This window comes from Paroedura picta, chromosome 10 (assembly GCF_049243985.1).
Source record: "Paroedura picta isolate Pp20150507F chromosome 10, Ppicta_v3.0, whole genome shotgun sequence".
In the NCBI taxonomy this organism is placed as follows: domain Eukaryota; kingdom Metazoa; phylum Chordata; class Lepidosauria; order Squamata; family Gekkonidae; genus Paroedura; species Paroedura picta.
Window position 1 is genome coordinate 63270500 of NC_135378.1, and position 26494 is coordinate 63296993.

Below are 26494 nucleotides of genomic sequence, written 5' to 3' on the forward strand. Positions count from 1 at the left end.
CTTCTTCCCCATCATTTGAACCTATTGCTCCTAGTCTTTGTCTCTAAAGCTACAGTAAACAAGTTGGGCCTCTTGTCAACATATCTACCTTTTGCATAGTTAAACACACCTTAAAGGGAGAACCCTCTGCTTGCTTCTGGCTGCAGGCTCACCCTGCCTAATGGGAAGAAATCAGGTAGCAGACATCAAATCATAAAACAGTCTGTCCTTGAGCAGCTGGAGTCGATGGCAGCGATTACTAAGAGTCAGCATGGCTTTCTCAAGAACAAGTCATGCCAGATGAACCTTATCTTTTTTTTTTTTTTTTTAGAAATATAAGGTTACACATGATATTCTTGTTGACAAGCTGGTAAGTGTGGTATGGATCCTGTCACTGTTAGGTGGATTGATAACTGACTGACAGATCACACCCAGAATGCTTTTTAGTGGTTTGTCATCCTCTTGGAGAGGAGTGACAAGTGAGGTGCCTCAGTGATCAGTCCTGGGCCCTGTGTGGTTCATCATATTCATTAATGATTTGGATGAAGGAATAGAGAGGGTGCTTATTATATGAGACTAAACAGGGAGGGGTAGCAAACAAAACAGATGACAGAAGCAGGATACAGGATGATCTTGACAGGCTGGAAAACTGGACAAATGAATTCCAATAGTGAAAAATGTAAAGTTCTGCATTTAGGTAGGATGGGGGAGACCCATCTTGGCAGTAATATGTGCAAAAAAAGGTATAGGGTCTTAGTAGACAATACACTGAACATGAGCCATCAATGTGACTTGGTGGCTAAAATGGCAAGTGGGATTTGGGGCTGTATCAAAAGAAGTTTAATGTACAGACCATTTGACGTGATAGTACTGCTTTAGTTTGCTCTGGTTGGACATCACTTAGAATACTGTGTTCAGTTTTGGGCACCACAATTGAAGAAGGGTGTAGATAAATTGGACCATGCCCAGAGGAAGATGACAAAAATGGTGAGGGGTTTGGAGACCCAAGATGTATGAGGAAAGGTTGAGAGAGCTTGGTCTGTATAGCCTGGAGAGAAGACAACTAACAGGTGATATGATTGTCATCTTCAACTACTTGAAGGGCTGTCACAGAGGATGAAGCAGAGTTGTTTTCTGTTGCCCTGGTAAGACCAGAACCAATGGGATGAAATAAAAAAATTGAGAAGATATTTTGCAGAAATTAAAAAAAAATTCAGCTAAACATCTGGAAGAAGTTCCTCAGAAGAACAGGCTTCCTTGGGAGGTGGTGGGTTCTCCTTCCTTGGGTGTTTTAAAGCAGAGGTTAGATAGACACCTCATAGAAATGCTAATTCTGTGAAATTAGGCAGATCATAAGTGGTTGGGCAGAAGGGACTGTGTCCATGCTTGGCTCTTGTGGCTCTTTCTTGCATGCCCAGGGAAATGTTGACCACCACTTTGGGGTCAGGAGGCAAATTTTCTCCAGGCCAGACTGGCCAGGGATTCTGGTTTCTTTGCGGGGGAGGGGAGGCTCATCATCTGGGCATGGAATTGGGGTCACAATGGTGGGCAGGTAGTTGTGAATTTCTTGCATTCTGCAGAGGATTTGACTAGATGACCCTGCAGGTCCCTTCCAACTCTATGATTCTATCAGCAACCAATGATTGTTTGCTCTTCTCCCAGAAAACAGATGGTGATAACAGCATGGCTCCGATCAGAAATTCCAAGTTCAATGGTAAGAAGCCATCATGGTCTGCTCTACACACAACTCCCCTCTGAGGTAAATGTTTCCCTCCAAAACGAAATGCTCCCTCACAGACTGAGGAGCCCTTGTAGTGTGGTTTCTTTGTCATGAAACAAAGCCACTCTGTCACTTCACTCTTCACTTTACTCTAAGACAGGGGTAGTCAACCTGTGGTCCTCCAGATGTCAATGGATTACAATTTCCATGAGCCCCTGCCAGCGTTTGCTGGGAATTGTAGTCCATGAACATCTGGAGGACCACAGGTTGACTACCCCTGCTCTAAAAGTCATTGGTTACTATGTTTATCCAAAACATCTATTTTTCCTCTGTCTTTTTTGGGGAGTACAAGAAACTTGCAGTGAGGGGGCATTCCCCTTTTTGTTTCCCCAGTACACTCCCCCCCCCTGTCACTTTCTGTGGCTTGCTTGGAGGATCTATGGGCAAGCCAGCAGACTCTTCCTTGTCCGTCCCCCATCTGTGACTCTTCCCTTCTCACTGTTATCTGCAGTTCACATAGACCTGCTCCAGGCAAGCCAGCAGATTCTTGTTCCCCTCCCCCAGCTTGTCCTGTGCAGCTTCAGACAGGAGCTACCAGGACTGTTAAGTGTGTTGTGTAGGCATGTGCAGCAAACATTGCTTCCCCCCCCCCATTTTCTATTGTCAGATTTTTCTGCAGGAATAGGAAGTCCCCCAAGTTTGCCAGAATATCTGTTTGGGGTGAAATATCCACAGTTAGGGGGGACACTTGGGATTTAGATACATTATTATCAATGTGTTTCAGCCATTAAATCATATTGAGAAGATATTTTGCAGAAAGAGTCATCCTAAAGGCTAATTGGCAAAACTGTATGTAAGTCTTCAGGAGGGGGATAGAAAAGGAGGAAGAAGGAAACAGGAGGAGGAGGAGGAAGAGGAAGAGGAGGAGAAAGTGTTGGTTCTTATATGTTGCTTTGCTCTACCTGAAAGAGTCTCAAAGTGGCTTACATTTGCTTTCCCTTTCCTCTCCCTACAACAGACACCCTGTGAGGGAGGGGAGGCTGAGAGAACCCTGATATTATTACTCAGTCAGAACAGTATTATCAGCGCCTTGGTGAGCCCAAGGTCATCCAGCTGGCTGCATGGGGAGTAGAGAATCAAACCTGGCTTGCCAGATTAGAAGTCCACACTCCTAACCAGTACACCAAGCCGGAATGGAATTGTAAAGCCAGCTAGGAAATTTACAGGTTTACATTTGTCCACTTTACTGAAGGAATGGGGAAAAGCAGTCTATAAAGTATATAGATATCACCAATGTTGGAATCAGGAAAAAACTGTCTAAAACTGTTACCGGACCCCTCAAAAAGGATAGCTAAAGTCTCAAGGAGTACAGATATGTGCTAGAAATGTGGAAAGGTAAAAGATTCATTTCCCCCACATTTAAGTTGGGCCTGTCCCATAGTTAAAAGGTATTACGATAGTGTACATAAGGAAATAGAAATTATTTTGTAATGTGTTTTCAATTATTCATTAAAGATTTATTTGCTAAATGCTTGCCCTATTAGCATGCCTTTGTCACAATAATGCCACCACCTCAGTTGGTTGTTGTGGCAAGAATGACGTTGACACACAGGTAGAAAGGTCAGTCACTGAACAGCAGATACTGGAGTTTGTTTGATGGCTTTACATATATAGAAAATGGGTAGGTAAGAAGATGGTACTTAAAACATAAGATTAGGTCAAGATTTTGGAGTTAGGTAAAGGGCAGGTGATGGTGTTTTGCTTTATAATGTTCATATAGGTAAACTTGAGCTAGGAAAGGGCAATGTGCCTCTAATTGTAATTTTACCTTTTAAAAATAAATAAGGACCGATAGCACTAGATCACATTGGTGTGCAGTACACTGGTTAGGACATGAAAGCTACTTACTGGAATACAATCTGAGATAGAGTAGCGATACCCTATTATTTAGAATGAACCATACCATCAGGTGCCTTGCTGAAATCATGTAGTGTTCACAGAAAAGCCTTATTAAAATGTTTTATGCTGCAAGGTTTATTTAGAATTATGGAAAGTGTTTCACAGTTCTCGATTCACTGCATGGGAACATCCCTTACATGCTAAAATCACATAGCAAAATCAATTCATGGAGTAGCCCAAATATGCACTTGATTTCTTGAATCCCCAGTAGAGAGTATCATATGTAGGTTTCTTTCTCATCATCAAGATCAGATTTCCAGGCGTCATCATTCTTCAGCTATAGCCATTTGTATTTTTTTTTCTAGAAATGGGTTGAAGAAACATGCCTGTTAATATACTAAGAATACAGAAGGCACAAACATTAGTTTTGTGCCTGTTTATCCATCAACATTTCCTTCAAAAAAATCTGGAGATTATATCATGTTCTCTTAGAACTGTTCTTGCAGAGCAGTTCTTACAGGAGTCTCTCAGCCCAACATGCCTCACAGAGTATTTGTTTTGAGGAGAAGAAGGCTATTGTAAGCCACTCTGAGCCTCCTTTAGGCAGTGAAAAGCAGTATATAAAGAATAACTTCTCTTCTTATAGTATTTATTTTATTTTATTATTTTATTTTATTTTTATTTTTATTTATCATACTTCTATACCGCCCTCCCCGGAGGCTCAGGGCCAGGGGTAGTCAAACTGCGGCCCTCCAGATGTCCATGGACTACAATTCCCAGGAGCGAATGCTGGCAGGGGCTCCTGGGAATTGTAGTCCATGGACATCTGGAGGGCCGCAGTTTGACTACCCCTGGTCCATATAGTTACAGCATTATCAACTCGGACAACGTTTCCATAGCCTTAGTTAGAGAAGGAGCTTTCCTAACACCTACAGCCTGAAAATGGCTACTTCAGAGGGCAGACTCTTTGGTATTATATCTGATTAATGTCCCTGATTAATGTCTCCCAAATTCTGAGGTCTCTGCACGCAAGAAGTGGATTGTTTTTTGAAAGTTCCCTTGTCCCGTTAGAAGAAGAGCTGGGGATCTATACCCCACTTTTCACTACCCAAAGGAGTCCCAAAGTGGCTTACAAACTCCTTTCCTTTCCTCTCCCCACAGCAGACTCCCTGTGAGGTAGGGGGGAGGCTAAGAAAGCTCTAACAGAACTACTCTGTGAAAACAGTCCTAAGAGAACTGTGACTGGCCAAGGACACCAGCTTGGCTGCAGGGGGAGGAGTGGGGAATCAAACCTAGTTCTCCAGATTACAGTCCACCCCTCTTAACCACTATACTTACCACCTATAATGCTGGCTCTCATTAAAGTCATCCATGTCCTTCTTAGGCTGCCCATGAGACCCCCCACCCCCTCATGGAGCAGCAAGTGATTGATGGCCATTTCACAGTGTGTGCCTATGCAGCAGGAGGGGGACTTTTCAGGTTGCAGTAGGAGGGACGAAGTAGGGAAGCTGCCTTTCTATGGACAGTTTATGAGGGTTGGAAATTCCTGGAGATTTGGGAGAATTTAGTAAGTTCAGTCCTCATGCCAGTAAAACATTTTCTCCAGGGCAAGTGATCACGTGTAATTCTGGGAGATCTCCAGGCAACCCTATTGCTTCCAGCCTGGGTGGCTATAGCGATCCTTAAGTCTTTATAGCAAATTATGTGGAGTGAAACCAGAGCAGGGTTTGGGGCTTTTTTGGGGGGGTGGGACATGAATTCAATACAAGATCTTGGTTTTGTGAATCAAAGTAACCATCCACCTAAAAAATGCATCTTCTTCAGTGATCTTTGTTAACTAGGCCTCATTCATGCACAGAGGAAGAAGCAGACACTTTTATGGTGATACATTGGTGGGGAGTCTCCCATTTGGCACACAGAAGCCCAGGAAAGTGGGACAGTATAGGACTGGGGATCCTCTTGCGTTTATAAGACTTGTTCATGTGTAAATTAAAGTAAATTAAAACGGTAATGACTGGGGAAGGCACTGGCAAACCACCCCATATTGAGTCTGCCATGAAAACGCTGGAGGGCGTCACCCCAAGGGTCAGACATGACTCGGTGCTTGCACAGGGGATACCTTTACCTTTAAATTAAAGTAAGGGGTTATTTGGTTTCAAACAAAATGGATTCTCGTTTAACCTCCTTTGAAGAACCAACCCTTGTAAAGACTTTCCACTCCATCACAGCTCATTCATAACAAAGTAAGAAAATACTAATAATGCACTTGCCATAATCCTGATAAGGCCTTTGGTACTTTATCCATGACTTGGGCGATGAGGTTACCACTAGAAGTATGGAAGAAAGGAAAAGAATGAGACATCTCTGGGACATTGTCTTCCATGCATTGTTGGTAGTGTCCTCAAAGACTGGTTTAGAGATGGGCTAGGTTTTATGTTACATGTCAATAGAAAGCAACCATACTTTGCTTGTTCAGACTTCTCTTGAACATCTACCCCAGAAAGGCAAAGATGGGGAAAGAGGGGCCCCTGACCAGCTTTTTCCACTTATGTCATTACCGTCATTTCTCTTGGCTAATTTTATCTGACGCGTCTTTCCCAAGAGAGAGGAAAGCTTTGCAAGACCTGAACAAGGCTGTTAGTACTGATGATGCAAAAAAAAAAAAAAGACTAAACAATTTTCTTCAATGCCGAACTTTGTATCAGGAATGAAACTCACCCAGATAGTTTAGATTTCCTGCAAAGTGGATTTTTATTCATTTCAATCGAAAACAGAGATGCTTAAGGCAATAGAACCAATGCATACATATGCAATATATGCAGACCCTCATATTTAGCTTCACAGTGTTGAAATCTAAACCATTTTGTATGCCTTGTAGTTTTATTAAACTCCCAGACTTACTTTTTCTTCTTTCCTGATTTTGGTTTCTGGAAAGAATAAAGAGCAGGTTACTTCAAAACTTCCCAATTTTAAAAAGGACACAAGACAACAGACCAAGGGCTTACTTTATTGGGGGTGGGATTACTGAGTCTCTTATGTTCTTATTTTTTACTTGATCACCTCATACTCTGAAGCATTTTCTCAAATTTTAAAATCCTGAAGCTGGTGACTAATTTTGAAACTCCTAGCACTATTGGGTATGCACTCCACAGACAACCATTACTTCTGTTTCAAAGATTTTGAGTGGGGGTGGGTATATTTAGACCAGTGGTGAATCTGCACTGGGCTTTTTATCCCCGGTCAACTGAATTAAAGAAAGTCATCTACATGTTATTCAATTTCCATTCTGATATTTAGTGCTTTAAATTTTCCCTCTGCAACATCTATGACTGATCCACAGTGACATGACCTTTCCCCCACAATATCCAGGAATGGATATAAGTCGCTACATTTGAGGAAAGCTCTGAGAGCCCCAGTATTAAGTGTAGATTTTCTTTGTTTTGCCAGGTTAACTTCCACCCGGTGCCTCCAATGCTGATGTAGCGGAGCAGTCTGTCGCTGATTGGTCAGGGTGTCAGTTCAAAGACTGCCTGGTTCCCGGTTGCCATTCCCTCGCAAGACTTAATTTTGACCTCATTTGGGGATCTATTTTAAAAGGTCTATGCTCCAAAAGTCCACATTTCTCTAAGCAGAGATTTGCCTCTTGGATGTACTTTCCTCTCCTCGTTCTCTGTGAGGATGCTGCCTCCCCTCCCCTCCCCCCACTCCTGCAGGAAAAGAAAGATAAACAAGCAGCCTCATGCTCTACTTGTCCCTTCTCTGGCTTGTTCAGGCTTTATCATCAGGAGTCAAAAGGCAGGGAATAAAGCACTCTCCAGCCTTGTTGTCCTTCAATGCTGGCTGGAGCTTCACATTCCCACCCCCCAATCAAGCAGGAAGGAGACTGAAAATTGGGACAATATAAATGCAGAAGGGCAATGTGTTTAAAATTGGGGGGGGGGGGAGAAGTCTAGATATGAGTTCAAATCAACCATAATTCAGCAAGATTTACAGTGGGGAAAACGGGGAGTGCCGAACCAGCCCAGGACATTTAGATTCTCTGAAATGTTGGCATTACTTCTCTCATGTTCAACCTGAAGTTAATGGCTACCTTTTAACTGGCCAGCATTATTTTAAGATCCATTATGCCTAATACAGGCAGACAGGTGTATATAACAGGTAGCACAGGGATGATCTGAACCAGGAGGCTCCTTGTACCTTTCTTTTTTGGCACCACAAATCTCATGATCATAATAAAGTCGGGGGCCAATTTGAAGATGCATTTATTTATTTTTCTCATGTCACATCAAGACAGTTGATCTGAAGATTCCCTCCCCCTAGATATTGATATGATAAAACAGCTAAAGGGAGTGAATGTCAAAGATACTCATATAAGATTTCCATTCTTTTTAGATGTTACTTTCAAAATAATGGGACACAGTACAGAAGTTGATGGAAAACTAAACCACAGATACTTACGCCTTTGTCACCTTTACAAGATTTCTGGACCAAGAGGGAGAAAGAAAAGAAAAAGATTTATGGCAGCCATGATTTTCATGCAAAGCCCATTTCCACACTGATCAAAGGCATTCTTAACCTACTAGGAAGTTTACAGCATGCTTTCGATTACTGAAGCTTCTCTTTCTTTTGTTTTACAGCAAATTTAACATGTATTGCCTGTAGCATGAATATTGTCTGACTCTTTGCTTTGTTTTCTTTCCCGAGAAGAGCAAAGGCTCATGTCATTTATTGTTGTCAAGATTTTGACCATCGTAACCAGTGAAAATGCAATGCAGCTATACAAAGGTTAAAACATTATATGGAATCTAACTTCCATGTTTCTGCAGATATTAAAGTTTGTCCAAACATCCTTTATATATACCCGGCATATGACTTGGCTTCAGAAGTCATTCTGTGTAGGGGCAAAAGACCTCAAGGAAATCATGACATGTGTGCCTTGTGCATTCCCTCACAGAGAAGTAAGGACACTAGAAAAATTGTCCGTTCAGCTCAGGTTCTATTCAGCAGGGCCACAGGGCCATCACCAGTGGAAATGATGCCAGCGGAAGGCAATTCATTGACAGGCTGCTTGGATACTTGCAACTTTTTAATGAATTAATTTTTACGATATACTGCTGCCTCTCCAGGAACCTGCTGGAGGTGGCTCACAAAATAAAAATATTAATTAAAAAAAAACATTACAAGAGATTAGTTACAATGCAAACTTGGTCCAGCATAAAAACACAGATCATAAAAAGAGACCAGAGAAAGCTACATACAAGATTCCCTGAATGTTGGCATTTCTAAGAGAGCATTTAAAGGTCAGCATTGTCATTAACAGCCGGTGCTTAAAAGACAGCAACACACCAGGAGAGCCTTGAAACCAAGTGGTAGCACAAGAGAGGAGCCACCACTGAAAACCCCTCTCACTGGCTGCCACGCCCCTTGCCTTCCCTCAAAACAAACCAGCTGTGTAGAATGCTGCTGCTCGCTAGTGCCAGATGGAGCCAGATGGAGCGTCTTTAGCACTCTCGTTTTACAGTCACTGCATAGGCTGCCCCACAGCTCAATTTAAGGGGCTGGCTATCACACTGAAAGCCCTTCCTAGCCTTGGTCCCTCATCCTGGTGGAACTGCCTCTCCCCCCGTGCTCTGTCATGATGACTTTATTCATTGGAGCAGGGCTCATGCTGCTCTGCAAGTGAGCAAGGGAGCAAAAGCAGCAGCTACCTGTACCCTGCATCCCCTGTTATGAGGAGGTCAGGCAAACTTCCCCAACTGGTTTTCTAAAAACTATACAGAACTGACTTATTCAAGAGGACTTTTCTACACAAGTAATAGGGCTGTAATATAACTAAATGGTTGGTAAATATATTTGGCTAAGATAGGTACTGTAGTGCAGGGGTAGTCAACCTGTGGTCCTCCAGATGACCATGGACGACAATTCCCATGAGCACCTGCCAGCAAACACTGGCAGGGGCTCGTGGGAATTGTAGTCCATGGACATCTGGAGGACCACAGGTTGACTACCCCTGCTGTAGTGTATTATACTGTTCGGTTAGTATGCCTAGATCTGAATGGTCCAGGCTAATCTGACTCCATCAATTCCAGAAGAAATGCAAGCTCAGCCTTGGATAGTATTTCAAGGGGACACTGCCCCAAAACTGGTAACACAGAGGCAAACAACAGCAAACTACTTCTGTTCATCTCTGGCCTTGAAAACCCTATGAGGTAAACCTAAGTTGGTTATGATTTGATGGCGCCATAGCTCAAACTGTCTGTTGGTGTCAGTAGAATCCTAGTATGTAATTTAGCAGTATGTAATATGTAACCCTGGAGGGCATCACCCCAAGGTTCAGACATGACCCATTGCTAGCACAGGGATAGTTTTACCTTTACCTTAATATGTATTTTAGCAGAGGGCAACCAACCTTATTCTGTCCATTGCCATTGTTTAGTGAATTAATACTTATTCTTTGCTTAACTCATGTTTCAAGAGTTTTGATTAGTTACTCCCCTACATGCAGCCAGCTGGGTGACCTTGGGTTCGCCACGGCACTGATAAAACTGTTCTGACCGAGTAGTGATATCAGGGCTCTCTCAGCCTCACCCACCCCACAGGGTGTCTGTTGTGGGGAGAGGAAAGGGAAGTCGACTGTAAGCAACTTTGAGCCCGTTTCAGGTAGAGAAAAGCGGCATAGAAGAACTGCTAAAAGACAAATCTGACAGCATTATTCATTAGCAAAACCATACTAAGTCATATTCTTGAAACCCTGAATACTCGGGGAAGGGGGGGGGACCAACCTTATTATGTCCATTGCTATTGTTCTTATTATTCTGAAAAGGGAAAAAATGTATTACTAAAGGATTTCCATTTCAAAGCACAAATACATACTTATCTGGGACTCTTTTGTGATCACAAGGCAGGTTTTATTTATTTTTTTAATTATTATATTTGATTTGATCTATTACCCGCCACTCTTGGCATGCTGGCTCTTGGCAGGTTGCACAAGACAATAAGACAGAACCCCCAATTAAAAACCCAATTAAAAACCCATACAAATTACAAAAAGATACAAAACCATATGGCAGAAGTAATAGCCATCTATCTTAACTACCCAGCTACTTTTGTACCAAGCAATTTTATCACCATCAATTCCTGTAGTGATTCTGTTTCCATAAAGATACCAATGGTCATCTGATCAAACCTAGAAATCCTTTATTTTACCATAATGCCTCCCAAATGACAGAGAAACCTTCACATCTCAGTTACATTCTTGGTCAGGTACAAAGACACACGTATCCAGACTTTCAAACACAGAGACATTTTCTTATACCACACAGCTTCATCAAAGACAGAATCACCACTGGGTCTCACAACCAATCTTAACAACCCAGTTGGGGCATGACAACCAACAGATGGATCGGCATGGGAACATATCTTTCCGGGAGGGTGAGCCCCATCTGATTTTGTTTGAAACATGAGGCATCCTGCTACATGGGCATGGCTGCTGCCCATCTGGGGGGAGCCTGGCAGCGTCTTGCAGCCGTCAGCCCATTGCCTTGTAGGCCTGCAGGGGCAGTCCTGGGAAATCCCTTGGCTTGGGGCCTTTCCTGGGACTTCCCCTCTCCCCTTTAAGGCTACATGCCTGCCAGGCTTCTTCCAATTCAGCTTCAGCCATCCCCGTTTCCCTCAGTCTTTGGATCTGAAGTGTCGTTATCTTTGTTATTTCTTACTTACCGTTTTAGGCATTTATCTAGATCCATTGGGGTGGGCTCTTTCCTTGAAAACCCTACAGGGTAACCCTAAGTTGGTTTTGATTTGATGGCACCCAAACCTCAGACTGTCTGCTGTTGTCAGTAGGATCCTAGTATGTAACTTAGCCCATAAATACTTATTCTTTGCTTAAATTGTGTTTCAAGGATTTTGATGGGTTCCAGATTCCTAAAAGATAAATCTGACTGCATTGTTCATTGGATGTCCAAGGCAAAACCATACTAAGTCATATTCTTGAAAACCTGAATACACGGAGAAGGGGGGGGGACCAACCTTGTTCGGTCCATTGCCATTTTTCTTATTCTGAAAAGGGAAAAACTGTATTAGTAAAAGATTTCCATTTCAAAGGATATGTACTTATCTGGGACTCTTTTGTGATCACAGGGTGGGGGTAGCAGGTTTCATTATATATTATTATTACTAGAAATAAAGCCCATTTTATTATTGAATAAAATGGGCGCTAGGAGTCGGCCTTCTCTCGGCCCCGGAAGCAGCCTCACCGCAGCGATGCAGCTCCCGGGGGCGATAGAATGCCGGCTCTGACCAGCCCACCCTCCCTGAAGACGAAAACGCCGTTCTCCTGGCCTCGGGATTGGCCTTGCCGCGGCGAGGCAGCTCGCAGGGCCGAGAGAAGTCCGGCTCCCGCCCCCGCACCCTCGGTGAGGATGAAAACGGCGTTATCTCGGCCCTGGGAGCGGTGTCACAGCGGCGAAGCAGCTCCCGGGGCCGAGAGAAGGCCGGCTCCCACCCCCAACCCTCCCCGAAGATGAAAACGGGATTCTCTCGGCCCCGGGAGCAGCCTCTGCGCGGTGAGGACGCTCCCGGGGCCGAGAGAAGGCTGAATCCTGCCCCCCACCCTCCCCGAAGACGAAAGAAGGCGGCGCGCCCCCCCACCGGCGGCTATCTGGAGCCTTCTCCCGGCTGCTGGAGCGGCCTCACTGCGTCTGCGACGCGGCGAGGCTGCTACAGTGGCCGGGAGAAGGTGGCGCAGGCCTCCAGAGGACTCACTGCATCGGCTGGCAGTCCAGTCTACGCGGTGATTCCCTGGCCGGGCAAAGCAGGCAATGGGGAGCCGCGGCTCCTGATTGGCCCCTCCCAGTTTCTATCCTGGACAGTGCCCGCCCTAACTCTTCCCAGATAGCCCTTACTCTATTATTCAGTCCGCAGTGCGCAACGAATAGCCATTCAGTGGAGCAACGAATAGCCATTCAGTCATGCAGACAAAGACTAATCAGGCTGCATTATTCATTGGATGTCCAAGGCAAAACCATATTAAGTCATATTCTTGAAACCCTGAATACTTGGGAAAGGGGCAGGGGAACCAACCTTATTGGGTCCATTGCCATTGCTCTCACCATTCGGTACATCGCCATTGTTCCCATTCTGAAAAGGGAAAACCTATATTAGTAAACGATTTCCATTTCAAAGCAAAACTAGGTACTTATCTGGGACTCTTTTGTGATCACAGGGTAGGGGTGGCAGGTTTTATTCTTTTTTATTATTATATTCAATTTATTACCCACCACTCTCAGCACACCAGCTCATGGCAAGTTACACAATACAAAAAAATAGAACCCCCAATTAAAGCCCCTATTAAAAGCCCATAAAAATTACAAAAAATACAAAACCATATGGTGGATATAATAACAACCAATCTTAACAACCCAGCTAACAGCCGAGGCGGCTGAGGGCATGATATGACAACCAGCAACACCAACAGATGGACCAGTGTGAGAACATATCTTTCTGGGGGGGGGGAGCCCATCAGATTGGTTTGCAACATAAGGCATCCTGCTGCATGGGCAGGCTCCTGCCCATCTGGGGGAGCCTGGCAGTGTTTTCCAGCCAGCAGCCCATTGCTTTGTAGGGCTGCAGGGGCAGTCCTGGGAAATGCCTTGGCTCTTTCCTTGAAAACCCTACAGGGTAACCCTAAGTTGGTTATCATTTGATGGCGTCCATAGCTCAAATTCTCCGTTGATGTGAGTAGTTTCCTAGTATGTCATTTAGCAGTACGTAATTTATCATATGTAATTTAGCACAGGGGAACCAACCTGACTTGGTCCATTGCCAGTTTCCTCATTGCCAGTGTTCTCATTCTGAAAGGGGAAAAACTGTATTAGTAAAAGATTTCCATTTCAAAGCAAAAATAGGTACTTATCTGGGACTCTTTCGTGATCACAGGGTGGGGATGGCAGGTTTTGTTACTTTTTATTATTATATCCGATTTATTATCCACCACCAAAAAGTGGTTTCACCAACGTATTTAGCGCTACCTAATGGAAAGCAGTCAGCAGCCCAAGAGCCAAAAATATGTATGGAGGCTCATATGTGTGAAAGGAGCCTGCGTCGTCCTGTCTTTGCTCCCGCCCCCTCTTCCGGGGATGGTACCATCATTTAAAAAATGGCTGACATTTAAAATGCCCCTTCCACCTGCAGCAAGGGAACTCTGAGGAATGCGTGTGTGTGTGTGTGTTCGTGCGTACATGCAGGGGAGTGGAAACAGCGGCAGTGAGCCCTAACTGGGTAGCGTATATGTGTGTGTATGTATGTGAATGTATGTGCACACGCGCAATGTGCGTTTGCACATGAGGGGAGAGGCAGTGACAGCAGAAGGGAGGATTTTTTCTCAACTCAACTGCCTGGAGCAACGAATAACCATTCAGTCATGCAGACAAAGACCAAACAGACTGCATTATTCATTGGATGTCCAAGGCAAAATCATATTAAGTCATATTCTTGAAACCCTGAATACTTGGGAAAGTAATTTAGCACATCCTTATTCTTTGCTTAAGCTCTGTTTCAAGAGTTTTGGTTGGTTCCAGTTTCCTAAAAGAAAAATCCGATTTCATTGTTCATTGGACGTCCAAGGCAAAACCATACTAAGTCATATTCTTGAAGCCCTGAATACTCGGGGAAGGGGCAGGGGAACGAACCTCATTGGATCCATTGCCATCGTTCTCATCATTCGGTCCATTGCCTTCCTTGTTCTCATTCTGATAAGGGAAAAACTGTATTAGTAAAAGATTTCCATTTCAAGGGAAAAATAGGTATTTATCTGGGGTGTAAATTGCACGGAGCTTTTATTCCAATCCCAGGTTGATTCAGTCCGTGCTCTCTACACAGAATAAGATTTCCTTTTTGATTTTGGGTGATTAGCTTCTCTCAACTTCTGTCGGTCTTGGATTTTTTTCTCCCTCCTCTGCCTTCTTCGATCCTCTCTCCCCCCTCCAAGTAAAAAAAAAAAGGCTCCCTGCTTGGCTCCTCTCCCCCCCCCCTTTCAAGAAAAGAAAGAGGCTTGGCTCCCCCCCCCCTTCTGAATTACCCTAACCACATTCGGAATATTTTCCTGTTTCAATGGGAAAGGGGGGGGGGAAGAAGAACACCCGAGTCCAAATCGATCTGAATTCAACAGGATTGACAATGGAATAAACAAAGTAAGTGCTGACTCTGCCCAGGACTCTTTTGTGATCCCAGGGTGGGGATGGCAGGTTTTGTTATTTTTTATTATTATATTCGATTTATTATCCACCACCAAAAAGTGGTTTCACCAACGTATTTAGCGCTACCTAATGGAAAGCAGTCCGCAGCCCAAGAGCCAAAAATAAGTATGGAGGCTCATATGTGTGAAAGGAGCCTGCGTCATCCTGTCTTTGCTCCCGCCCCCTCTTCCGGGGATGGGACCATCATTTAAAAAATGGCTGACATTTGAAATGCCCCTGCCACCTGCAGCAAGGGAACTCTGAGGAATGTGTGTGTGTGTGTGTGTGTGTATGTGTATGTATGTGTGTGCACGCGTGCAATGTGCATTTGCACATGAGGGGAGAGGGACTGACAGCAGAAGGGAGGTTTTTTTCTCAACTCAACTGCCTGGAGCAACGAATAGCCATTCAGTCATGCAGACAAATACTAATCAGACTGCATTGTTCATTGGATGTCCAAGGCAAAACCATATTAAGTCATATTCTTGAAACCCTGAATACTTGGGAAAGTAATTTAGCACATCCTTATTCTTTGCTTAAGCTCTGTTTCAAGAGTTTTGGTTGGTTCCAGGTTCCTAAAAGACAAAGCCAGCAGCCCATTGCCTTGTAGGCCTGCAGGGGCAGTCCTGGGAAATGCCTTGGCTCTTTCCCTGAAAACCCTACAGGGTAACCCTAAGTTGGTTATGATTTGATGGTGCCCATAGCTCAAACTGTCTGTTGGTTTCAGGAGGATCCTAGTATGAAATTTAGCGCATTCTTATTCTTTGATTAAGCTCTGTTTCAAGAGTCTTGGTTGGTTCCAGTTTCCTTAAAGGAAAAATCCAATTTCATTGTTCATTGGACGTCCAAGGCAAAACCATACTAAGTCATATTCTTGAAGCCCTGAATACTTGGGGAAGGGGCAGGGGAACAAACCTCATTGGATCCATTGCCATCGTTCTCATCTTTCGGTCCATTGCCTTCATTGTTCCCATTCTGTGAAGGGAGAAACTGTAATAGTAAAAGATTTCCATTTCAAGGGAAAAATAGGTATTTATTTGGGGTGTAAATTGCACGGAGCTTTTATTCCAATCCCAGGTTGATTTAGTCTGTGCCCTCTACACAGAATAAGATTTCCTTTTTGATTTTGGGTGATTTAAATTTTCCTTCTGCAGCAAGAGAGATTGATCCGTAATGACCCTACCTTTATTGTGCGATATCTTAGAGTGCATTTAATGCTCAATATTTTAAGAATCAAATTGAGAAAGCAGGCTGTTTTGAATCTCGGCTCTCCTCCATTGTAGAGCAGCCCTGATTGGCCAAAGGTGCCCATGTAACAAGTTTGCCTTAAAGGAAAAGCCCCTAGCTTCTCTCAACTTCTGTCGGTCTTGGATTTTTTTCTCCCTCCTCTGCCTTCTTCGATCCTCTCTCCCCCCTCCAAGTAAAAAAAAAAAAAGGCTCCCTGCTTGACTCCTCTCCCTCCCTCCTTTCAAGAAAAGAAAGAGGCTTGGCTCCCCCCCCCCCTCCTTCTGAACTACCCTAACCACGTTCGGAATATTTTCCTGTTTCCATGGGAAAGGGGGGGGGGAGAAGAACACCCGAGTCCAAATCGATCTGCATTCAACAGGATTGACAATGGAATAAACAAAGTAAGTGCTGACTCTGCCCAGGACTCTTTTGTGATCTCAGGGAGGAGGTGGCAGGTTTTATTATTTCTTATTATTATATTCGATTTATTACCCGCTATGCTCGGCATGCTGGCTTGTGGCAGGTGACACAGTACAATAAAATAGAATTCCCAATTAAAATCCATATTAAAACCCCATACAATTACAAACAATACAAAACCATATGGTGAAAGTAATTAGAATCTGTCTTAACAACCCAGCTACTTTTGTGTCAAGCAATTATATCACCGTCAATTCCTGTAGTGATTCTGTATACAGAATGATACTAATGGTCACCTAATAATCTAATTGAAGGTAATAACCAAAACTTTGAATCTGATCTGGTCTTCAATCTGGGAAAGGACCAGTCAAATATGGGCTTTCCATTGGAACCAGGTAAGAGCCCATGCAGCGGCTTGACATTTCTGAAGCAGTTTCAATGGTGGCCCATGTAGAGCAAGTTCAGTAATCTAATCTGGAGGTGGTAATTGCATAGGTCAAGGTGGCTGGGTCCCTGTTGACATATAGGGTGCTAGTTATTACATTGCCTTGTAGGTCTGCAGGGGAGTCCTGGGAAATGCCTTAGCTCTTTCCTTGATAACCCTAAGTGGGTTATGATTTGATGGCACCCATAGCTCAAACAGTCTGTTGATGTCTGTAGGATCCTAGTATGTAATTTAGCATATGTAATTCAGCACAGGGGAACCAACCTGATTGTCTCCATTGCCATTTTTTTTATCATTCTGAAAAGATAAAAATGTATTACTAAAAGTAATTGTGTTTCAAGGATTTTGATTGGTTCCAGATTCCTAAAAGATAAATCTGACTGCATTGTTCATTGGCTGTCTTTTGTGATCACAAGGCAGGTTTTATTTTTTTTTAATTATTATATTTGATTTGATCTATTACCCGCCACTCTTGGCATGCTGGCTCTTGGCAGGTTGCACAATACAATAAGACAGAACCCCCAATTAAAAACCCAATTAAAAACCCATACAAATTACAAAAAGATACAAAACCATATGGCAGAAGTAATAGCCATCTATCTTAACTACCCAGCTACTTTTGTACCAAGCAATTTTATCACCATCAATTCCTGTAGTGATTCTGTTTCCATAAAGATACCAATGGTCATCTGATCAAACCTAGAAATCCTTTATTTTACCATAATGCCTCCCAAATGACAGAGAAACCTTCACATCTCAGTTACATTCTTGGTCAGGTACAAAGACACACGTATCCAGACTTTCAAACACAGAGACATTTTCTTATACCACACAGCTTCATCAAAGACAGAATCACCACTGGGTCTCACAACCAATCTTAACAACCCAGTTGGGGCATGACAACCAACAGATGGATCGGCATGGGAACATATCTTTCCGGGAGGGTGAGCCCCATCTGATTTTGTTTGAAACATGAGGCATCCTGCTACATGGGCATGGCTGCTGCCCATCTGGGGGGAGCCTGGCAGCGTCTTGCAGCCGACAGCCCATTGCCTTGTAGGCCTGCAGGGGCAGTCCTGGGAAATCCCTTGGCTTGGGGCCTTTCCTGGGACTTCCCCTCTCCCCTTTAAGGCTACATGCCTGCCAGGCTTCTTCCAATTCAGCTTCAGCCATCCCCGTTTCCCTCAGTCTTTGGATCTGAAGTGTCGTTATCTTTGTTATTTCTTACTTACCGTTTTAGGCATTTATCTAGATCCATTGGGGTGGGCTCTTTCCTTGAAAACCCTACAGGGTAACCCTAAGTTGGTTTTGATTTGATGGCACCCAAACCTCAGACTGTCTGCTGTTGTCAGTAGGATCCTAGTATGTAACTTAGCCAATAAATACTTATTCTTTGCTTAAATTGTGTTTCAAGGATTTTGATGGGTTCCAGATTCCTAAAAGATAAATCTGACTGCATTGTTCATTGGATGTCCAAGGCAAAACCATACTAAGTCATATTCTTGAAAACCTGAATACACGGAGAAGGGGGGGGGACCAACCTTGTTCGGTCCATCGCCATTTTTCTTATTCTGAAAAGGGAAAAACTGTATTAGTAAAAGATTTCCATTTCAAAGGATATGTACTTATCTGGGACTCTTTTGTGATCACAGGGTGGGGGTAGCAGGTTTCATTATATATTATTATTACTAGAAATAAAGCCCATTTTATTATTGAATAAAATGGGCGCTAGGAGTCAGCCTTCTCTCGGCCCCGGAAGCAGCCTCACCGCAGCGATGCAGCTCCCGGGGGCGATAGAATGCCGGCTCTGACCAGCCCACCCTCCCTGAAGACGAAAACGCCGTTCTCCTGGCCTCGGGATTGGCCTTGCCGCGGCGAGGCAGCTCGCAGGGCCGAGAGAAGTCCGGCTCCCGCCCCCGCACCCTCGGTGAGGATGAAAACGGCGTTATCTCGGCCCTGGGAGCGGTGTCACAGCGGCGAAGCAGCTCCCGGGGCCGAGAGAAGGCCGGCTCCCACCCCCAACCCTCCCCGAAGATGAAAACGGGATTCTCTCGGCCCCGGGAGCAGCCTCTGCGCGGTGAGGACGCTCCCGGGGCCGAGAGAAGGCTGAATCCTGCCCCCCACCCTCCCCGAAGACGAAAGAAGGCGGCGCGCCCCCCCACCGGCGGCTATCTGGAGCCTTCTCCCGGCTGCTGGAGCGGCCTCACTGCGTCTGCGACGCGGCGAGGCTGCTACAGTGGCCGGGAGAAGGTGGCGCAGGCCTCCAGAGGACTCACTGCATCGGCTGGCAGTCCAGTCTACGCGGTGATTCCCTGGCCGGGCAAAGCAGGCAATGGGGAGCCGCGGCTCCTGATTGGCCCCTCCCAGTTTCTATCCTGGACAGTGCCCGCCCTAACTCTTCCCAGACAGCCCTTACTCTATTATTCAGTCCGCAGTGCGCAACGAATAGCCATTCAGTAGAGCAACGAATAGCCATTCAGTCATGCAGATAAAGACTAATCAGACTGCATTGTTCATTGGATGTCCAAGGCAAAACCATATTAAGTCATATTCTTGAAACCCTGAATACTTGGGAAAGGGGCAGGGGAACCAACCTTATTGGGTCCATTGCCATTGCTCTCACCATTCGGTACATCGCCATTGTTCCCATTCTGAAAAGGGAAAACCTATATTAGTAAACGATTTCCATTTCAAAGCAAAACTAGGTACTTATCTGGGACTCTTTTGTGATCACAGGGTAGGGGTGGCAGGTTTTATTCTTTTTTATTATTATATTCAATTTATTACCCACCACTCTCAGCACACCAGCTCATGGCAAGTTACACAATACAAAAAAATAGAACCCCCAATTAAAGCCCCTATTAAAAGCCCATAAAAATTACAAAAAATACAAAACCATATGGTGGATATAATAACAACCAATCTTAACAACCCAGCTAACAGCCGAGGCGGCTGAGGGCATGATATGACAACCAGCAACACCAACAGATGGACCAGTGTGAGAACATATCTTTCTGGGGGGGGGAGCCCATCAGATTGGTTTGCAACATAAGGCATCCTGCTGCATGGGCAGGCTCCTGCCCATCTGGGGGAGCCTGGCAGTGTTTTCCAGCCAGCAGCCCATTGCTTTGTAGGGCTGCAGGGGCAGTCCTGGGAAATGCCTTGGCTCTTTCCTTGAAAACCCTACAGGGTAACCCTAAGTTGGTTATCATTTGATGGCGTCCATAGCTCAAATTCTCCGTTGATGTGAGTAGTTTCCTAGTATGTCATTTAGCAGTACGTAATTTATCATATGTAATTTAGCACAGGGGAACCAACCTGACTTGGTCCATTGCCAGTTTCCTCATTGCCAGTGTTCTCATTCTGAAAGGGGAAAAACTGTATTAGTAAAAGATTTCCATTTCAAAGCAAAAATAGGTACTTATCTGGGACTCTTTCGTGATCACAGGGTGGGGATGGCAGGTTTTGTTACTTTTTATTATTATATCCGATTTATTATCCACCACCAAAAAGTGGTTTCACCAACGTATTTAGCGCTACCTAATGGAAAGCAGTCAGCAGCCCAAGAGCCAAAAATATGTATGGAGGCTCATATGTGTGAAAGGAGCCTGCGTCGTCCTGTCTTTGCTCCCGCCCCCTCTTCCGGGGATGGTACCATCATTTAAAAAATGGCTGACATTTAAAATGCCCCTGCCACCTGCAGCAAGGGAACTCTGAGGAATGCGTGTGTGTGTGTGTGTTCGTGCGTACATGCAGGGGAGTGGAAACAGCGGCAGTGAGCCCTAACTGGGTAGCGTATATGTGTGTGTATGTATGTGAATGTATGTGCACACGCGCAATGTGCGTTTGCACATGAGGGGAGAGGCAGTGACAGCAGAAGGGAGGATTTTTTCTCAACTCAACTGCCTGGAGCAACGAATAGCCATTCTGTCATGCAGACAAAGACCAAACAGACTGCATTATTCATTGGATGTCCAAGGCAAAATCATATTAAGTCATATTCTTGAAACCCTGAATACTTGGGAAAGTAATTTAGCACATCCTTATTCTTTGCTTAAGCTCTGTTTCAAGAGTTTTGGTTGGTTCCAGTTCCCTAAAAGAAAAATCCGATTTCATTGTTCATTGGACGTCCAAGGCAAAACCATACTAAGTCATATTCTTGAAGCCCTGAATACTCGGGGAAGGGGCAGGGGAACGAACCTCATTGGATCCATTGCCATCGTTCTCATCATTCGGTCCATTGCCTTCCTTGTTCTCATTCTGATAAGGGAAAAACTGTATTAGTAAAAGATTTCCATTTCAAGGGAAAAATAGGTATTTATCTGGGGTGTAAATTGCACGGAGCTTTTATTCCAATCCCAGGTTGATTCAGTCCGTGCTCTCTACACAGAATAAGATTTCCTTTTTGATTTTGGGTGATTTAAATTTTCCTTCTGCATCAAGAGAGATTGATCCGGAGTGACCCTACCTTTATTGTGCGATATCTTAGAGTGCTTTTAATGCTCAATATTTTAAGAATCAAATTGAGAAAGCAGGCTGTTTTGAATCTCGGCTCTCCTCCATTGTAGAGCAGCCCTGATTGGCCAAAGGTGCCCATGTGACAAGTTTGCCTTAAAGGAAAAGCCCCTAGCTTCTCTCAACTTCTGTCGGTCTTGGATTTTTTTCTCCCTCCTCTGCCTTCTTCGATCCTCTCTCCCCCCTCCAAGTAAAAAAAAAAAGGCTCCCTGCTTGGCTCCTCTCCCCCCCCCCTTTCAAGAAAAGAAAGAGGCTTGGCTCCCCCCCCCCTTCTGAATTACCCTAACCACATTCGGAATATTTTCCTGTTTCAATGGGAAAGGGGGGGGGGAAGAAGAACACCCGAGTCCAAATCGATCTGAATTCAACAGGATTGACAATGGAATAAACAAAGTAAGTGCTGACTCTGCCCAGGACTCTTTTGTGATCCCAGGGTGGGGATGGCAGGTTTTGTTATTTTTTATTATTATATTCGATTTATTATCCACCACCAAAAAGTGGTTTCACCAACGTATTTAGCGCTACCTAATGGAAAGCAGTCAGCAGCCCACGAGCCAAAAATAAGTATGGAGGCTCATATGTGTGAAAGGAGCCTGCGTCATCCTGTCTTTGCTCCCGCCCCCTCTTCCGGGGATGGGACCATCATTTAAAAAATGGCTGACATTTGAAATGCCCCTGCCACCTGCAGCAAGGGAACTCTGAGGAATGTGTGTGTGTGTGTTCATGCATACATGCAGGGGAGGTGAAACAGCGGCAGTGAGCCCTAACTGGGTAGCGTATATGTGTGTGTATGTGTATGTATGTGTGTGCACGCGCGCAATGTGCATTTGCACATGAGGGGAGAGGGACTGACAGCAGAAGGGAGGTTTTTTTCTCAACTCAACTGCCTGGAGCAACGAATAGCCATTCAGTCATGCAGACAAATACTAATCAGACTGCATTGTTCATTGGATGTCCAAGGCAAAACCATATTAAGTCATATTCTTGAAACCCTGAATACTTGGGAAAGTAATTTAGCACATCCTTATTCTTTGCTTAAGCTCTGTTTCAAGAGTTTTGGTTGGTTCCAGGTTCCTAAAAGACAAAGCCAGCAGCCCATTGCCTTGTAGGCCTGCAGGGGCAGTCCTGGGAAATGCCTTGGCTCTTTCCCTGAAAACCCTACAGGGTAACCCTAAGTTGGTTATGATTTGATGGTGCCCATAGCTCAAACTGTCTGTTGGTTTCAGGAGGATCCTAGTATGAAATTTAGCGCATTCTTATTCTTTGATTAAGCTCTGTTTCAAGAGTCTTGGTTGGTTCCAGTTTCCTAAAAGAAAAATCCAATTTCATTGTTCATTGGACGTCCAAGGCAAAACCATACTAAGTCATATTCTTGAAGCCCTGAATACTTGGGGAAGGGGCAGGGGAACAAACCTCATTGGATCCATTGCCATCGTTCTCATCTTTCGGTCCATTGCCTTCATTGTTCCCATTCTGTGAAGGGAGAAACTGTAATAGTAAAAGATTTCCATTTCAAGGGAAAAATAGCTATTTATTTGGGGTGTAAATTGCACAGAGCTTTTATTCCAATCCCAGGTTGATTCAGTCTGTGCCCTCTACACAGAATAAGATTTCCTTTTTGATTTTGGGTGATTTAAATTTTCCTTCTGCAGCAAGAGAGATTGATCCGTAATGACCCTACCTTTATTGTGCGATATCTTAGAGTGCTTTTAATGCTCAATATTTTAAGAATCAAATTGAGAAAGCAGGCTGTTTTGAATCTGGGCTCTCCTCCATTGTAGAGCCACCCTGATTGGCCAAAGGTGCCCATGTGACAAGTTTGCCTTAAAGGAAAAACCCCTAACTTCTCTCGACTTCTGTCGGTCTTGGATTTTTTTCTCCCTCCTCTGCCTTCTTCGATCCTCTCTCCCCCCTCCAAGTAAAAAAAAAAAAGGCTCCCTGCTTGGCTCCTCTCCCTCCCCCCTTTCAAGAAAAGAAAGAGGCTTGGCTCCCCCCCCCTCCTTCTGAACTACCCTAACCACGTTCGGAATATTTTCCTGTTTCCATGGGAAAGGGGGGGGGGAGAAGAACACCCGAGTCCAAATCGATCTGAATTCAACAGGATTGACAATGGAATAAACAAAGTAAGTGCTGACTCTGCCCAGGACTCTTTTGTGATCTCAGGGAGGAGGTGGCAGGTTTTATTATTTCTTATTATTATATTCGATTTATTACCCGCTATGCTCGGCATGCTGGCTCGTGGCAGGTGACACAGTACAATAAAATAGAATTCCCAATTAAAATCCATATTAAAACCCCATACAATTACAAACAATACAAAACCATATGGTGAAAGTAATTAGAATCTGTCTTAACAACCCAGCTACTTTTGTGTCAAGCAATTATATCACCGTCAATTCCTGTAGTGATTCTGTATACAGAATGATACTAATGGTCACCTAATAATCTAATTGAAGGTAATAACCAAAACTTTGAATCTGATCTGGTCTTCAATCTGGGAAAGGACCAGTCAAATATGGGCTTTCCATTGGAACCAGGTAAGAGCCCATGCAGCGGCTTGACATTTCTGAAGCAGTTTCAATGGTGGCCCATGTAGAGCAAGTTCAGTAATCTAATCTGGAGGTGGTAATTGCATAGGTCAAGGTGGCTGGGTCCCTGTTGACATATAGGGTGCTAGTTATTACATTGCCTTGTAGGTCTGCAGGGGAGTCCTGGGAAATGCCTTAGCTCTTTCCTTGATAACCCTAAGTGGGTTATGATTTGATGGCACCCATAGCTCAAACAGTCTGTTGATGTCTGTAGGATCCTAGTATGTAATTTAGCATATGTAATTCAGCACAGGGGAACCAACCTGATTGTCTCCATTGCCATTTTTTTTATCATTCTGAAAAGATAAAAATGTATTACTAAAAGTAATTGTGTTTCAAGGATTTTGATTGGTTCCAGATTCCTAAAAGATAAATCTGACTGCATTGTTCATTGGCTGTCTTTTGTGATCACAAGGCAGGTTTTATTTTTTTTTAATTATTATATTTGATTTGATCTATTACCCGCCACTCTTGGCATGCTGGCTCTTGGCAGGTTGCACAATACAATAAGACAGAACCCCCAATTAAAAACCCAATTAAAAACCCATACAAATTACAAAAAGATACAAAACCATATGGCAGAAGTAATAGCCATCTATCTTAACTACCCAGCTACTTTTGTACCAAGCAATTTTATCACCATCAATTCCTGTAGTGATTCTGTTTCCATAAAGATACCAATGGTCATCTGATCAAACCTAGAAATCCTTTATTTTACCATAATGCCTCCCAAATGACAGAGAAACCTTCACATCTCAGTTACATTCTTGGTCAGGTACAAAGACACACGTATCCAGACTTTCAAACACAGAGACATTTTCTTATACCACACAGCTTCATCAAAGACAGAATCACCACTGGGTCTCACAACCAATCTTAACAACCCAGTTGGGGCATGACAACCAACAGATGGATCGGCATGGGAACATATCTTTCCGGGAGGGTGAGCCCCATCTGATTTTGTTTGAAACATGAGGCATCCTGCTACATGGGCATGGCTGCTGCCCATCTGGGGGGAGCCTGGCAGCGTCTTGCAGCCGACAGCCCATTGCCTTGTAGGCCTGCAGGGGCAGTCCTGGGAAATCCCTTGGCTTGGGGCCTTTCCTGGGACTTCCCCTCTCCCCTTTAAGGCTACATGCCTGCCAGGCTTCTTCCAATTCAGCTTCAGCCATCCCCGTTTCCCTCAGTCTTTGGATCTGAAGTGTCGTTATCTTTGTTATTTCTTACTTACCGTTTTAGGCATTTATCTAGATCCATTGGGGTGGGCTCTTTCCTTGAAAACCCTACAGGGTAACCCTAAGTTGGTTTTGATTTGATGGCACCCAAACCTCAGACTGTCTGCTGTTGTCAGTAGGATCCTAGTATGTAACTTAGCCAATAAATACTTATTCTTTGCTTAAATTGTGTTTCAAGGATTTTGATGGGTTCCAGATTCCTAAAAGATAAATCTGACTGCATTGTTCATTGGATGTCCAAGGCAAAACCATACTAAGTCATATTCTTGAAAACCTGAATACACGGAGAAGGGGGGGGGACCAACCTTGTTCGGTCCATTGCCATTTTTCTTATTCTGAAAAGGGAAAAACTGTATTAGTAAAAGATTTCCATTTCAAAGGATATGTACTTATCTGGGACTCTTTTGTGATCACAGGGTGGGGGTAGCAGGTTTCATTATATATTATTATTACTAGAAATAAAGCCCATTTTATTATTGAATAAAATGGGCGCTAGGAGTCGGCCTTCTCTCGGCCCCGGAAGCAGCCTCACCGCAGCGATGCAGCTCCCGGGGGCGATAGAATGCCGGCTCTGACCAGCCCACCCTCCCTGAAGACGAAAACGCCGTTCTCCTGGCCTCGGGATTGGCCTTGCCGCGGCGAGGCAGCTCGCAGGGCCGAGAGAAGTCCGGCTCCCGCCCCCGCACCCTCGGTGAGGATGAAAACGGCGTTATCTCGGCCCTGGGAGCGGCGTCACAGCGGCGAAGCAGCTCCCGGGGCCGAGAGAAGGCCGGCTCCCACCCCCAACCCTCCCCGAAGATGAAAACGGGATTCTCTTGGCCCCGGGAGCAGCCTCTGCGCGGCGAGGACGCTCCCGGGGCCGAGAGAAGGCTGAATCCTGCCCCCCACCCTCCCCGAAGACGAAAGAAGGCGGCGCGCCCCCCCCCCACCGGCGGCTATCTGGAGCCTTCTCCCGGCTGCTGGAGCGGCCTCACTGCGTCTGCGACGCGGCGAGGCTGCTACAGTGGCCGGGAGAAGGTGGCGCAGGCCTCCAGAGGACTCACTGCATCGGCTGGCAGTCCAGTCTACGCGGTGATTCCCTGGCCGGGCAAAGCAGGCAATGGGGAGCCGCGGCTCCTGATTGGCCCCTCCCAGTTTCTATCCTGGACAGTGCCCGCCCTAACTCTTCCCAGACAGCCCTTACTCTATTATTCAGTCCGCAGTGCGCAACGAATAGCCATTCAGTAGAGCAA

The 26494-nt window shown here is 44.7% G+C and overlaps 1 protein-coding gene across 1 annotated transcript in view; it reads right to left on the reverse strand.

Moving 5' to 3' along the window:
* Nucleotides 1-26494, reverse strand: part of LOC143820036 (uncharacterized) — a 39324-nt gene that overhangs the window by 5132 nt on the left and 7698 nt on the right. Inside the window, exons 7-19 of the mRNA XM_077302402.1 lie at nucleotides 25568-25597; nucleotides 24291-24323; nucleotides 22853-22912; nucleotides 21125-21184; nucleotides 20243-20287; nucleotides 19519-19575; nucleotides 13405-13449; nucleotides 12680-12736; nucleotides 11627-11656; nucleotides 10381-10413; nucleotides 8057-8080; nucleotides 6500-6525; nucleotides 5869-5925 (exon numbers count right to left, since the gene is read on the reverse strand). Coding sequence (XP_077158517.1) covers nucleotides 5869-5925; nucleotides 6500-6525; nucleotides 8057-8080; nucleotides 10381-10413; nucleotides 11627-11656; nucleotides 12680-12736; nucleotides 13405-13449; nucleotides 19519-19575; nucleotides 20243-20287; nucleotides 21125-21184; nucleotides 22853-22912; nucleotides 24291-24323; nucleotides 25568-25597 — 557 coding nt within the window. The remainder of the gene's footprint in view (nucleotides 1-5868; nucleotides 5926-6499; nucleotides 6526-8056; nucleotides 8081-10380; nucleotides 10414-11626; nucleotides 11657-12679; nucleotides 12737-13404; nucleotides 13450-19518; nucleotides 19576-20242; nucleotides 20288-21124; nucleotides 21185-22852; nucleotides 22913-24290; nucleotides 24324-25567; nucleotides 25598-26494) is intronic.